At 34.6% G+C, this 16,691-nt stretch overlaps 1 protein-coding gene across 1 annotated transcript in view; it reads left to right on the forward strand.

The window, feature by feature from the left end:
* LRRIQ1 (leucine rich repeats and IQ motif containing 1) overlaps positions 1-16,691 on the forward strand; it is a 102,837-nt gene that overhangs the window by 33,578 nt on the left and 52,568 nt on the right. The window contains exons 17-18 of the mRNA XM_059472727.1: positions 1,153-1,291; positions 3,741-3,860. Coding sequence (XP_059328710.1) covers positions 1,153-1,291; positions 3,741-3,860 — 259 coding nt within the window. The remainder of the gene's footprint in view (positions 1-1,152; positions 1,292-3,740; positions 3,861-16,691) is intronic.

Genomic DNA, 16,691 nt, shown 5'->3' on the forward strand with positions numbered 1-16,691 from the left:
TTAGGCTTATGGTAAATAGGAAACTGCTTAGTAAGTACTTAAGACACTAATAATTTGTCATAAAATTTATGATTAAGGAAGACTATGCAATTCATTATCACCTCTCAGCAAGCTGAAAGCAAGAATACATTAGTCTATTACATGATATGAATACTTCAAAAATTTTTTTAAATAGTTCATTTAGTTTTTCTGTTAATGTTTTGAATAAATTCCGTAAGTGGCTTTTGGAGAGTTCTCTTCAAAACAGAATGCAAACCATTTTTTGTATTTGTCTTGACCTCTGAAGCATGATGATTTTTTTTTTCCTAACTAGTAGTCCTCTATTTAAATAGATGCACTACACAGGGAAAGGAATTATGTAAAGATTGGAAATTTAGATGTCTTTTCTTTAATACACTATCCAATTGAAATGCGTATTTTGTGGAGAAAAGAATTCCAAGATAGTAAAGATAGTAAAGTCATAATGCAGAGCTGACATTATACTTTTTCTCCAATGGTATGAATTAGAGGAACATACATTTAGAAATTGGAATCACTGAACAGATCTAAATAGTCTGTACTTAGTTCTTGTTAAAAAATGAGCAAAGTAGAAAATTTACACATATAACCAGTGGTCGCAAGTCTTAATGGGTAAAGGCAGGCAAAAGATGAAATTGTACTTTCTCTGTTTTTCTTGTCTGCTCCATTGAAAATACCTGCCTCATTCAGTTTTCAGTATTTATTCCTCTTTCATTCTTGGTGTTTGTTTTTTGAGTTTTTTTGCTTGGTTTGGGGTTTTTTTTTTTGGATTTTCTTTTTTTTGGTATGTTCAGTGGAAATAAAGAGACCTCTCCAATATTTTATTCAGTCATTGTCACACCACTTTTGCTCCTAATTCTTCCTTTGACGACTCTTCCTCTACTGTGATTGTTCGTGGAATAGAGCCCAGTGGAGATTAGTCCTTAGATAATTGGATTCAGAAGTTATGTGATGTGAATATCCTCCAGCGAGCATATATATCACATCTTGATTGTAATTTCTTGTTTAGTAGCACAACTTTTCATTTGTCTCAAAGCACAATGCTATGTTTTATGGTTGAAGTTTGGCAGATATGATAATCCAGTTGTATTGGTGAGGCTATATGAGTCATAAATGTATTTATTTCTCCATGAGCCTACGTATGGAAGCATCCTCGATCCAGTCCTTTTGGCAGCAATACCATGCTCAGAGGAAAAATGACTGCAATAAAACAGAGAATCATCAGTTTGTAGAAGCTTTGAGACAGAAACATGAAGCTGCCACAGTAATTCAGGTTGGTTTATGGTATTTTCTTATTTTTTAAGTTTAATAATAACAAAAAAAAATCTTTCTAGTTTTGTGTCATTTTCAGCTTCTGTCTGTTCTTGCTTGTTATCTTATTAAGTTTCATAATTAAATATTTTTGCTTTATTTAAGCAGCATAACCTTGGCGTTTCTAAAACAGATACTTCTTGACAAAAAGCTTTATAGAAACATATTTTCCCTTTATAGAAAAATATTTTCCATTTTTTCACCAAATATTTCCCTGAATTATTTTTACTTGATATAATTCTTAATATTATGCTTAAGAGATACAGTGCCCATGTTCTTACTGGGGCTTGTGTATGCTATGAAACTGATGGATGCTGTGTGACCCGTGTTGTGTCTGTTATCTATGTGACTAAATAATCTTCCTGTCTCTTCTATCCTAGCTATCCATTTCTTTCCTTCTCTTCCCAACTCCAAAACCCAGGATTGCTTTATCCATATTGTCCTTGGGAGCAGACCATGGCCTAGGCTGTTCTGTGGTAGATACTGAGCTAATAACAGTTAAACAAAGTGGGTAGCTATGGGCAAGGGTTGAAGTCCACACCTTGACTCTGTTTAGTTTGGTAACCAGAATTTGCTTGCCAAGTTGACAAGGTTCATGGGGTTATTTCCTACATTTTGAAACAAGTCAACTCAGTCAATTTCATATTTCAAGTTAACTTGGAAACATTCCATACAGTAGGTCTTATATACAAATTTCAAAAGTGACAAAGGGATTTAGAAGCAAAAATTTGTTATTGGAGTATAATGTGTAGCCAGCATATTAACAATTGATTCCCGAAACTTACTTAATCAATTTTTGAACTTATATTCCAATACTTATGTATTTGACCTCTACTATATTTAAAGTGGTGCATTTAACAAATCTACATAGTGATTAGTATGTGCTTCCTTTCATTTGTTTCAAGCATGGTAATTCCCAAAGAGAGTATGAAAATAAAAGTGATCTGTTATTTATCTTCTGTGCATATTACAGATTCTTAGATCTCTCATACATACATCCTTACATTCACCCTTTGTAAATAAAATTTTCATCTGTTTAGTCTCTTTTCACATTTCTCTGTAGTTCTCTTTATCCTTTTTGTTCCTCTCTGAACCTTTGCCACGATATGTTACAATCTTTTTTAAAGAAGCAACAAGAACTGAATTCCATAGGGAGATATAGAATGAATTTGTACAGTAAGAAATTTTTTATTTTGTTTCTTAAAAACTACTACATGTAATTTTTCTTTGATTATAACTGAACACTGACTTGGTGCTTTCATAGATCTCTGTTAGCAGCTACCTCACAATTTAGCTTTCTGCATATATCATTAGGATTGCTTTTCTCCTTTGAATCTGTGAAAGATAATTGCCTTTGTTGAATTAAATATATTTGTCATTTGATCACTCAGTAATATCAGGAAATTTTATCTAGATGCTTATAAAGGTCTGTAGAAAAGTAACAACAATGAAATGATAAGACAGCAGTCCTAAAACTTTTAATAATTTTATAAATATCAGGAAATATGTGTGTAAAATAGTAAAATTTTCAATAATTTATGGGGTTAGACAGACTTTTTCTAAAAATTAATAATCTAAATTTTAAACCAGATTATGAGATTTACCCTTCCTATTTTAGTGCCTTCATTGCAGAATCATTGAAAGTGTACAACACCACTTCTTTTATGACAGCGAGAATATTTTGCATGGTGTTTTAAACACTTGGGGCATCTTGAATTCTAATGATGTCAAATACTGATTTCGGGGGAAGTGGCCATCTTGTATGCAGCTTTCTTAATTCCATGTATCTCATTGTGATTTCTGAAGTGTTTTTGCTGGACGTGATGCTATGCTTGTCATGTGTTCCTAATACCCTTCCTAGTTTTCTAGCACTTTATTTCCTAATGTGCTCCTTTTTCTTAGAGATGATTATGCTTAGTGGTAATATTTTTTTTTAAGTAAAGATCTTAGACAGTTAAGAGAGAGTAAGTGACCTAGGTCAATTATATGAGATGTCTCCAAGAATTGCTACTTGTAAACCATAGGACATTTAGTACATCTGTATTTTTATTCTCAGTAATTTGATTGTTGGCACTCAGGTTTTTCTTGTGTAGGCTTTCCTTTCAGTTTTTAATAGTCCCTGAAGGAATTGTCATATAATTAATTAGTTGACCCAGGTTTGTAGTTAAGGGAGTTGCAGGATTCCTTTCTGCTTACTTGTGGAGAGCCTCTTGAGTACTCTAAGCTTTAGACATATGCTGGCATTTAATTTGTCTTGTAGTTTTAAATGTCACATAAAGTTCAAAAAACAGATCATTGAGCTATTAAACAAAGGCCCAAGATGTTTTATCTTCCTAATGGGATAACATAGAGAATCTGGATTTGGGTTTGATCTATGGCTATGTATAACATGCTCTAAATTTTTTGTTTAGGCATTTTGGAAGGGATGTCTTTTGCGAAAGAAACTGGCCAGTGCTCTTGCAGATGTTAAAAGTGATGAATTGGAAGATGAATATGAAGAAATTAATGTGGATGCTTTCACGTTTTCTGAAGTAAGCACAGTAGTTAGCATAAAGTCTTCACTATTCTTCTTAAGTAATCATGTAGGTGTTGGAAATAAAAAATATGGAAAGCACTACCAAGGCTAGAATTAACACATTGCATGTCCAGAAATAAAGAAGCATTTCTTATTTATAGCTGATTTAAATTTATTTGTCTTGGATTAACTGCTTCCTGCTCTTTGAGGTGCTCTGGTACTTTACTATTAATGTCACACTCACTGTAGAATGCCTTATATTTTTACAGCTGAAGGGCAATCAAATGAGAAAAGGAAACAGTTCCTTTTGTTGCAAAATGTTTATCTTTTTAGTATTTCATAACAAATTATAATTTCAGTTATATTTTAATGTGTATTTTGTTCATTTTCATGATAGAATGAGATCAATTTAGAAAATAACTGCAACACTGAATGTCAGCTATAATCCAGTAAAAAGAACAAATCCCCAAGGCAAAAGATGAAGCAGGCTTATTATCTTGTGTGTAGTGTGCTAACAAGATCAGAGGTTTAAATACAGTAATAAATTAATGTATGGTTAAGTCAGAAAAAAAACCCCAAAAAACCAAACCACGCATTAGCAGCTCTGTTGTGCCAAATAACCAGAAATTATTACTAGTTATTTTTACAAGTTATGTAGAGCTAGAAATGCACTTTCAGTTTCAGAAGGATTGAAATTGGATGAGAAGCTTCCATTCTAAAAAATAAAAGTGGGCTCCAGAGGAATTTGAGGAATAACATAACATTCAAAACTGAATTTAGCTATACTTAAGTAAAAAGTAAAAAATATCTATGGGATCAATATTGCTGTTCAGTAAACAAGAAAAAGAATCTTTAAAGAAATATTTTCTTTATAGCCTCAAAAGACAATCTATATGGGAAGTTCTAGAGACACAGTATGCAGATTATTTAGTAAGGCAGCTGTTGATGAGTCAACTGTGTACTTGTCTGTAGAGCTGCTTTCTCTAATTGCTCACATTCATTGGCTACCTTTTTTTTTACTGGTTTCAGGTAAAGCAAAGAAAGCTAACAGCAATGTGGCCTTTTGAGACCTAAGAGGATATAACTAAGATTTTTTTCATGAACCCTTGTCTCTGAATGTGCTTATTCAGGTGGTGTGTCTTTGCAAGAGCCATTTATCAATATTCCACTGTAATGTTGCAGAGGAGATTGATGCAATAGCCCTGCTACTGGCAGGGCTAGGTCCCATTTATAATTAGATGTTTGTACGGATCATGGGAGTCATGAAATCAAGTATGCTGTTGGTTGGTGCAGTGCAGTTTACAGTTGATCAATCTTTGGTCATCTGATACCAGGAGGCTTCTTTTGCCAACTCCTCCCCATAGAAAATAGCTGGGCTTTGTATGAAATCATTGCCAATGAGTTCATGACTTAGGGTAATTTTATTTTTTTCTTCTACTTTTTAGCAACTATTTTAAGGTACATTTTCAGAATTACTGCTTTATTTAAGAGTATGCAGAAGGTTTGAGGCAGAAGTTCCAAGAATCATTTGGTAGACGGGAAACGTGTGTGTGTAAACATAGAGATCTGGCTTAAATTTTAGGATTTTTTTATTTTAATTTGAAATACATATACAAAACAGTTTCATTAGTTGATGTTCTCTGATCCCTGGCTTCTTTCTAAAATAATAAAAAGCAGAACGTTGAAGGTTTTATTTCTTCACACAGGAAGGAAGTATCTGTTCGTATATTATGGAAGGAAAATATCCTGGTTTGAATTACTCAGCCAGTAGGCCAGAGTTTTACACGCAGTAATTCAGTTGAGCCATTCCTGTTTCTCTCTGTCTGGCCCAAATAACCCTGTCATGTTTGGTTTTGGGTTTTTTTAATTGCTTAACTGAAAACTACACTGACAATTCCATCGTTCTGTCAACAAGACAATTGCATTTGGGCAGGTGTTCCTGAGGCCAGGGAGAAAAGGAGGGGATGGAGAAGGCAGGAGAAAGAAGCCCAGCTGATTTCAGAAAGATTTGTACTGTATCACCCTCTGCTGTTGCCACACTTTTTGTCCCCCCAAATGATTATTGAGTTTATCAGTAATTAAAGAAAACATGGATTTAGGGAAAAATTCTCAGGAAGTGTTTACATTGAGGTGATGACAGGTGAACCGTGAGCTAACATTTGAATTTGCACAGCAGGCTCAAAGGCTGAACTGTGGACTGATGTCAAATAAGTTACTCAAGCCCTTAGCTTCTTGTGATGAAAATGATGACATCTGTTTTCTACAGAGCAGTGTATATGATAAATTTACAGTGTATGTTTATGTGAAGTATATTTTTTTTCAGTGAATGAATATTTCAATGTTCAACATTGATGACTGTAACTAGAATTACACCCTGCAATATTTATCCTATTTTTTCTTTCTCTTTTTTATTTTTTTTCCCAAATGTATATATTGTCTGTGCTGAAAAGTTGATTTTGAGAAATGTGTGGCATAACTATACTAGGCATATAGTATAGGCATCTGCTCTGTCTAGCCTAGACTAGTTACTCAGTACTAGGTTGTCTGTTTCCATGTGTCTGTAGCTGTTTCATTGTCTGCAGTTGGGTAATACCAAATCATGTGGACTTCCTACTTCTGGAGAAACAAGCAGCAGAAACTTGGAACAGTCTATACTTCCTATTCCTTCCTTTCTGGTCTCAATGTTTTGTAGCAAAGTGCTGAAACAGAGCCAAGTAATGACACATGGTATCAGTGGCTATCTGTTGTGTCTCAAACAAGTGTGTGGGGAGGAGTACAGAATGCTGGGCTAAGAGATCCCATATGCTGGGGTTTGAAGGAAGAGAAAAATATTTGGATACCATTTTGTACTGCAGATTTCAGTGTTGTATAGGGTGAGTGAAATGAGAGAGAAGAGCAGAAAAAGCTTTCCTTATTGGAAACTGTTACAAATGTCTTGTATAAAAGCTTTTTGAATAGTTACTATTTTGTGTTGTCGTGGTTTTGCTTTTTCTTATACTGTTATGTAGGTTTCAGTCATTATGATTTTATTCAGTGTTATTTAACATTCTACAAAATCACTACTGTGCAAGCACCTTTCTAAACCATTTGTAAATATCACAGTGTAATAGGTCATTAGGCATCAGTCTTCACAAAAAAATTGTGTAATATCTTCATTATAAGCTCAGTGTACCCAGTGTTCCATGGAAGGTGAGATTGTGAAACAGCATGGGGGAAACCCTAGTCTTTCACAAAGATCTTCTCTTCATTTATGCCCATTGAATAATAGTAGATTTTTACTACAAGTTAAACACCACATCACATGAAAAATGCATTGCATGTGATTGGGCTAGAGGAATGGTCTTTATCTTTCTAACAATATAATACTAGTCATTTCACCTGAACCATTGCTGATACCTTCTTGTATTCACATCAGCTCCCAGCCATTGCCAAAGCCATTCAGAGGCAATTGATGGCAGTAGTGTTTTGTGCCTGTTTGAGTGTGCGATGTCAAACAGGCTGTCCCAGATGACATGAATGATCTGGCCAGCAGATGTTTTACAAAGTATGAGCCTGGTATTTATGATATCTTCACGTCTTTCATGTGGACTTTGGAGAATTCCAGCCTACATGCTCCAGAAGGCTGATCTTAAGGCAACCTTTCATCAGCAGTCCATCCTTGTAGCAAACAATCTACAAGGCAGAGCTCACTTTAGCTCTGGTGGATGAAATCTGACAGCACATTTGCTTGACACAGCTCTTACTTCTGTACCATCTAAATATGGTTGCTTTCTTGATGTAAATATGATATGAGCCAAATGCAAAATGTCTAAACATGCCAAGGTGTCATAAAGCTGAATAAATTAAATATGATGAGTTTTTAGACAATTCTTTACCCTGAGCAGTGACCACTGAATAAATTACCGTTTTCTACACTGAATAAATGTATGGACGTATCTTATTCTCATCAAGAGAAATATCAATATTGATGATTACATGGCACACCAAGTAAGTACTCTATTTTAAAATCTTCATTTTTAATTTAATTTAAATCATTTTAGTCATATTTTGTCAAAAAGAAAGTCACTTTATAAGTTGCAACCAAAAAGAAATCCATTACTGCTTAATAATAACACTCATGCCCTGAGACAGTGTTATTCTTTTTCTGAGGTTGATTATGTAGATTTTTTTAAAATCCCAGCCTTTTTGACAGGTTTTGAAATTATTGTTCAGGAGTTTCCTTCTTGTTTTTTTTTTTTGCATATCCATGCTCAGGCACATAGCCATTCTTAATTTTTTGCTTACCTTCCACAGCAGGTAGGTAGCAATTTTATTTTTCTTCTCAATTTTTCCTTTCTGAGGGGTGAGAAGAATAAGAACTAGCTCATGTGTGCTAACTCTTAATAAGTAAACAGTAATTAGAAAAAAAAATTTCCTCATGTCTCCCATCTTTAATTTTCTTATCACATGTCCAAACTAGACCCATATGATGTGTTTTGTTTGCTTTTCTGATAATCCTTCATAATGTGGTTTGTCTCAGCCTGGGAGCTTACGATTGTGAGCTTGTGACAGTGATAGCTGTTTTCTGGCTAGTGCCAGGAAATAAGTGTAGCCCATGGATTAGAAGGTCCCCATAACACTTCTGGTATCTTGACACTCTTATGTATGTCTAGCTCCTGTAATTGCTTATGAATGTCAGATCAGCATCCAGCTTTTCTGTATTGTATGCTGCAAAGAATATGATCTTTTTTTCATCAAATTTCACCTAAATTACAGCTTTACAGGAAAGCAGAAAGGTGTCTGTTGAAAACTTCATTAAATCTATACTCTTCTTTTAAAAAGGAGGAAAAAACTCTCTGCTAAGCAATATATTGGGGGATCAACCTTTTTTCATGAGTGTTTATCAATAATCTCTTGCTATGCCCCTCTTGCCTCGGTGGCTGTGTTAGTGGGTTGCATGCCACTCATAGTCTGTGGCATCTGCAGATGCATACAACTTCCACCTTTTTCAACAGTGCTGCTTATCGCATTTTCTAGTTGCCTCAGACAGTCTGGGAATAGGGGTAGGTTGTTGCAGTCAGTACCTGAAAAAATAAACACAACCGCAGCTACTAAAGGCTGTTGCTAACACTCCCAGCTTCACAGCTCATACAGGATGTGCTCTGGTTGCTTTCTCACCTTCCACCATGAGATCTCAGTTCTTCCTACCACCTGAAATGCTGTTAAGTTTTAAATCTATCTTCATCACTTGTCTCTGTTCATTTCAGTTCTTGGTTAAATAGCCAGATTCAAACAAATACTTCCCAAAAGATAGCCTACTAGTGATGCATGGCACTACAGATTTGGAACCTACAGGTAGCAAATGGTGTTTAGTATTTTTCTAAATCACATTTAGCTTCTCTGACATACTAAAGGATAGCAATATCATTAATTCCTAATCTTATATCTCTAAAGGCAAAGTCAAGCATCAAAGTTGAATAAGCAAGACAAGCAATGGAAAAATGTAAGTGGAAAAAAAAAAGCTTTAGTTCTTTGAAATTTCTATTCACTACTGTAGTCTCAAAGGAAATTTGTTCTAAGCCAAAAGCATCATTATAAGTGGAATCAATAACACAGTCATAAGTTTTTCTCAATGAGTACATCTCCATCTGGAGTCTCTTGAAAGCTGCGCTAAGGATCTCTAATCATTGAATACATCTTCCCTAAATTCTTTAATTTTTGTGTAGTATTGAAACTGATGTTTTGGTAGCTATAGGTTGTGTTTAAAATATCTAGTTAAATGTCTAATATTTAGCATGTCCACATACATTGATTTCCATTGAAAAAGATTTTTTAGTAGTCCCTATTTACAAATTTCAAGAGCTAACCTATTTGATCTGTCTGTGTTCTGTGAGAGGAAGGTATTGATTCGGTGAATATTGTTATTGAGTAAAATTGCAGCTCTTATATGGGGGACCAAAGAGGAATGTGAGGTGTCAGCCTCTGATCCTCTGCACTTGAATCTCTGCATGTCTCATTGCCTGGAGCTTGAAATCTTTTGGGTTTAGATGAAAACAGATGTTATCTGATTGCAGTACAGCTTAACTCCCCTGAACATATGCAAGTTCAAGGGAACAGATAGGATGCATCCAAGGGGGTTGAACAAACTGCCTGGTATCATTTGGAGGTTACTCTCTATCATCTTTGAAAGGTCACAGCAACTGGGGTGGTTACTGGTGACTGGAAAAGGGCAGATGTTGCACCCATCTTCAGAAAATTGAAGAGGAAGATCCAGGGAACTAGAAGCCACCAACATTATCTCACTTTCTGGGAATGCTTGGAGTAAAGAGATTCAGAAGCCATTTCTAAAGCCATGAAAGAAGGTGATTGTGAGAATCTAGCATGGGTTTACCAAGGGCTCGTCATCTTCATTGTTTTCTGTCACAAGGTGAATGGGTATAATGAATTATTATGAATAAGAAGTGTGCGGTGCATATTGCACGCCTTTATTTCAGCAAGGCTGTTAACTATCTCCCAGAGTCTTATTCCCCAAATTTATTGAGATATGGGCTGGAAAAGTAGACAGTAAGGTCATTGGCAAATTGACTGGACTACCAGGCTCAAATAGTAGCATTTTGTGGTGCGAAATTACACAGTCATAATTACTGGTGGACAGTAATTAATGGAGCCCATCATGGATGGTAGGGGGACCACCAAAACAGTAAAAAATTGAATCAGCAACCTGTCTGATGGAACAGAATGCAATCTCAGGAGTGCAGATGACACTGCATTGAGGGCAGTGGTTGGCATGGTGGAGGATCAGGGTGTTCTTAAGAGCAGCCTGCCCAGGCTAGGTAGACAGGCTGAGCAGAGCCTCATAATGTTCAACAAGAGCAAGTGCAAGGTCCAATATATGGGCAATACTGCTGGCTAGGGTCTGACTTTCTAGGAAGCAGTCTCACAGAAAAGGATGTGTAGTCGTAATAGAGTTTCCATGTAATGCTTTAGTTTCTAACAGTGTGTACAAAGAATGGTAAAAAACCCCAAACACCTCATATGCTATAATACAGTCTTAATTTAACTAAAAGCTATTTAAGTTTATGTCTAGTTTGTCGTGGAATAGTGAGCTAAGGAATTCTAAATGCTAAATACTGTCCTACTACTCGCTGTAGTATTTTTTTGGCATGAAAAAAACTTAAAAACTTTTTTTTAATATAGAAATAGGAGCAGCTTTGATCATTTAATGAACCAGGAAAACATCCCAAAGAATAAGCTTCTTTCCAAAGAGTATCATTACATGTCCCAAAAGATTTAAGGCATTGAGAATACAGGCATGAATGAACAAATTTCAACTTGCAGATTCATTTATGGATAATTTACTTCAAATAGAAGAGACAGTGCTAGAGACATATAAGGAAGACAATGTAAGTGAAGCTAAGAGATGATTTAGATGTACTTCTTGAGAAGTAAGGATTTGGTAGTGTAATTAGAGGTTGGTTAACATAAATTGCAAAAAATCTCTTTTTATAACTCAGCCCTTCTTTCCTCTTTAGTTTCCAAAACCTTTTTTTTTGTTCTTGTTTCTGAAATAGGGACTTTTGAGCAAAAAGGAAAAGTTGTCTTGAAATTGCATCTAATCTTTCATGTGACCTGAACTTTGAAACATGTTAAAGGTTAAATGACTATAAACTTTTGACTAGTCTATTTTTTATTACCCTGTGCTTCTGCATGACTTCCCTTCTTTAGACAAAACTGCAAGCTGAAGCACAGTTTTCTTTTCTATTGTGTTTTAGTATTCATTATCTAAGCTGGATAAAACATTTTGGGTTATGTTCCTTCAAAATTCTTTGAATGCACAGTATTTAAGGGGTAGGGTTGAGGGGTTCCTTGGATGGTATTTTTTTTTTTAAGTCTTTAGCTCATTGCCCCTTGAAAGTTTTGTTTCTTTGTTTTTCATGGAAGTAGAAAAACTTCACAAAGAGTTTATAGAGACATAGCAGCAAAAATATGTGTAATGTGCCAGAGTCAGAGAGGAGAAGTCCATTTTAATGGGATAAACAATGTCTGGGTCTTAGACCCATTTTGGGGAGTGGATTGAAGGTTCCAGGACCTTGATATTTATTGAGATGGGTGGAAGTTTATATCTCAAAAGATTTTTAAAGCATACATTTCTGGTGCTTACTTGAATCATGTCTAACCTCTGAAGCTGAGGTTACCATTTACCCATCTGTATTTTTTATTCCTGTATTCGAAGAAAGGACACAGAGCTTCCTTTGAATGCTGTCAGGAGTAAGATAAAAAATGTATTTTTAGAAAAGTTTAAAGTCACCTAGGTCATGAATGACTGGTGTGAAATACAGTAAGATTCCTGGTTTTTGAAAGTTAATTATGTATGTAGACATTTAGCCTTTTATTTGAATGAAAACTTTCATGGTCCTTGAAATTTTCATTGTTCATTTACTTTTCCACAATAAATTCTTCTCATTTTATTTGTATTTGTGTTAACACATTGGTACATGTATTAAATGTAAGTATATATATTTATATATAAATATATGCATTAGAATTTTAGAGAACAGCTAGTTTTCCAAGCTTATTAAAAAATTACATTTGGGGAAGACATTCTAGGATAAAATTTTCTTTAATGTTTTTGTTAACAGTATGTGATTTTTCCAGTAATTATCAATTTATCCTTGGAAATGGACAACTCCTCATTTTCCTACAAGAATGTACTCTAATAATTAACCAGTTTTTATAAGTCTATAAAATCTCTTGAGGTCAATTAATCGTTGCAATGTTTCTCTGGAATTCATGTGATACTACTTTTTTTGGCTTGAAACTTTGTTTGGTTTTAGCAGTCATAAGAATGCAGCTGTACCCGGATTTCTTTTCTAATGTATATAGATTGTCCAATATAAAAACAGGGTTAAAAAGAACCATTGCCAAAGGTTAAAATAACCTTTATTAGGGCGCTAACCTATTTATCTTCAGCACATAAAATATGTAAAAAATACTGGGAGGCAAACTCAGAGAAAAGGAATGTTTTTCCTACTGTTTGAAGTTCAGATATATATTTACTGTAAAATGTGTATCCTCTAAGCTACTTAATTAAAAAGATTCTATAATTTTTATAATGTTGTTAAGTGCATTTACATGTAGATTTAAAATGGTAGAGTTCAGGCTGAATTTTTGTAGTACTGCAAGTAGAATAATATTGCAGCTAATAGAAGATTCAGTTGAGAAAGTTCATATCTGACATTTTCTTAGCTTTGGAAGTTATTTATAAAGTCTTGATCTGAGCTGATGTTCAACTTCCTAACATTGAGCTTAGCTTTACACATGAACTTGAGTTTCACAGAAAAACTAGTCCATAGAGTAATCTGATTCCTCAAAGGAATGGATGAAAGAAAAGGCTAAATACACAAATGTATTCAGATCTTTAATTTCAAAGGAAGTTTTCAATCACAGTCTATCAACAATATACAAAAGAGCATAGAAAAGTGATCTGGTTCTTCTGTTTCAGCTATAAGAGCTAAAAGTTCATAATTTCTTAAGAAATTTGTTAAAACTTATTTAGGATTTAAGAGAAGAATTTACCAGCAAATACTCTGGCCTTGGCAGAAAAAGGTTTAGTTTAAAAAGAAATGAAATATGTTTTCCTGGACTAGCATGATATTTAAATGAAGTATCCTACAAAGTGAAATATGTTTGCCAGGAACCAAGAGAGAAAGTTACAGCTTTCTACCAGATGAAAGACAGTTCAGTGGCTGGCTGTGAGTATCTAGAGCGTTAACCTTCAGCACAAGATCCCTCGGCCTCACCACTCCCCCTCCCACTCTGAGCAAGTATTTAACCTAGAGGATGTTTAACATCAGGAAAAGTTGTTCTTCATGTGAAATGTATTGCCCCAAAATAATTTTTGTAAGTTTATTTAAAAGAGTCATAGAAGGATGTTGAAAGTTTTGCCTTTCATTTGTCTTTGCTTTTACCTTTTTTATTGTCTTTCAGTGAACCAGACTTTAACTGCACTATTCAAACATACTCACTAAAAACCAGAAGTTAGGGACATCACCAACCTGAAGAACTTTATTCAAGTTTGGATTCTATAGAGAAGACTTAATGGAAAGATTCATGCTGATTCATTTATTGGTTTACTCTAATTACATTGTATTCTTATTGAAAACAAATTTGAATGTGAAGAGGGCAGCTACTTTGTAACATCTGGTTGAAAAAGGGTCATTCCTCCCAAGGATGGTGCTGATGGCCTACCTCACACAGGGGAGCAGAAGTACAGAAAAACATATTGAATAAAACCAGGCAGATGAACTGGAAAGAAGAGGGAATCTTTTCTCAAAGCACAGGATTCTGCACACTATTTCTATGAAATTCTAATGTGGAAATACTGTTTCTGGTAGAGGATTCTTTTTCTTTTTCCCTTGCCATTCTTCCTGTTAGGTTATAATGATCAGGAGCCAGTCATTACTCTTAGTTCATGGGATGTTTTGGATGCTAGCTTGCTTCTGCTTGTCTACATTTTTGTGTAATTTACTTGTTTTTATCTTAAAATACCATATAATTAAATGCACCACATGAATATAATTGTTTTTTTCTGAATAAGCCATCACAGTCCTGAAAACAGTGAATGAGTCAATGAGGAGATAAAAGAAGAAAGGAAAGAGGTATAAAGAGTTAGTTTTCCCTGATTTTCAAAGATAGTTTCACTGTTTTCTTACATGGTGATTCTGAGATCTGCCACGCTTGGAAACCTGGGGTAGCTTCAGCTCCCATGGTGTCCAACATGATGTCCTTTTGAAGTTAATCTACACCACTTCAGCAGTTGCATCCTATGAGTCATATACATGATTGGCATTCTTTCTAGGTTGATATAGAGATGACATGGCAAACATGCTGACCAGATAGTTACATTTGTCATTAGAAAATAGGTAACTGCTTTAGGTGAGGAATATTTGCCTAGATTTTAGCAGAAAGTCCTTAAACCACCAGTTTTCAAGGTCTAAAACAATGTACTAAAGGAAGGATTGTCCTCATCATGTCCAGCTTTTTTCATTCTTTCCTCAAGCAGCTGTTGCTGAACTCTTCTGGAAGCAGAGTAGTGATGTAGGTGAATATTTGCTCTGACTAGAACAGAGTTGTTAGATGTCAGATGCTGGCCTTTCTTTTCAGCCTGTATTGTTAATGCCTTTTTGCATCCTCTGCTTCAAACCATAGTGCAGTTTCAGGAATTGGTTTGGTTTCTATTATGCTCTTGTGATCCTCCTTGATCTCAGAAAGATGAAAGGCAATGTGTGATGGCATTATTCACAGTTTGGACAGTTACTTGTGGAAGTGCTTCAAAGCCTGAGTGTAAGTTTGACGCTGTCCTGAGAACTGTTTTGTGTTCATGGTGTGAATGTGACTCAGAACAGTCCTAATTGCGTGTACAGTCATGATATATTATAAAAGATTACTTAGCTCCAGAATGTAATCCAGAGCATATAAAAAATGCCTTGGATTAGATTTTGTAAATAACGTTTGCACTAAAACTTGACTTTTGGGCAGCTCACTCAGACCCAATTAAAGTTAGCAGAACCATTCTCACTCACTTTGTTCGTTGTAGGATTGAATTCTGTTTCTGAGACTACAGAAGTTCAATGCTTGATTTAAATAGTCATTGCATTTTGCAAAGGAAACAATTGAGTAAATACTGGAAAAATGAAGGAGGAACAAAATTAAGAGGATATATAGAATATGCCATGAAAAAAAATCCCTAAACCTCCAGAGTTTGGTAATAAACTGCACAATCAAAGGAGGAAACCTGTAATATTAGTGTGTCAAAGGATAAAAAATGCATTTTGAATCAGGATAAAAAGTTATTGATCCTGATGGATAAGTGGAAATAGCTAACAATATTAAAGTTTCATTATTAAATTAAAATTCAGAGAGAAAATCCTAATGCCAAATAGATTCACACCTCCTTCCTGAAGAGTAGTATCATGCACAATTGGATTGTGTTAAAAAAGTGCAAAAAATAATAGAAAGCTCTATGTACGTTTTGTGTGTTTATGAAACTTGAAACCTAAAGTAATTAATACAGACCTTTTTGAAACAATTCTGGAAATAAAGTATAGAGGATGCAAAAGCATAAAAGGATATATTCAGATGAACTAATATGTGTTAAATAAACTGTGTATGATTTACACATATGAGTAAAGCCACATTGTATACTGCATATTCAGGAAATGACTTAATTTGGCTTTACAAATAAATACAAGTATAGCACACCTATAGCTGTTTGTATAGGCCATACAGTCAAACCTGACATTTTATTTGCTTTTTAATTCATCTCAGCTTTTTAATTCATCTCAGCTTGTTGTTTTTTAATCTTAGTGAACAATATCTGTACAAACAGATCTAGTTTTAAGCCTTAGGTGTTGGTAAATCTGTCATAAACTTTTCATTAGGACTGTATAGGGAAGGTGTGGGCAACTGTTTCTTGGGCTTGGTGCTGTGAAAATGTCCAGGCAAAACATAGTGGGAGTGTTTGAAAATCCATTGTGTTTATTTTTGTGGACAGAGCAAACATCAGTGTGGTATATTTTTATGATATGCTGTACATTTATAGGACTAAAAGATGTAAATGGTAAATAAGCTGTCTTTTTTTTTATTGTTGTGCATATTTATACCTTTGATTCATTTTCATTCACTTTTATCTTTTTACTGATATTTCTTTTCAACACTTAGGACACTGAATTACATTTTATAGGCTACAAAAGAAATAAAACCACTAGTAGTACTAAATTAATAAATGGCAAACACTGGGCTAGGAAAATATTAGTGAGACAAGTTTCAATATAAATACTAAGAGTTTAATTGGGTTATGGTACAACTA

The sequence above is a fragment of the Ammospiza nelsoni genome, chromosome 5, assembly GCF_027579445.1.
Source record: "Ammospiza nelsoni isolate bAmmNel1 chromosome 5, bAmmNel1.pri, whole genome shotgun sequence".
Classification (NCBI taxonomy): Eukaryota; Metazoa; Chordata; class Aves; order Passeriformes; family Passerellidae; genus Ammospiza; species Ammospiza nelsoni.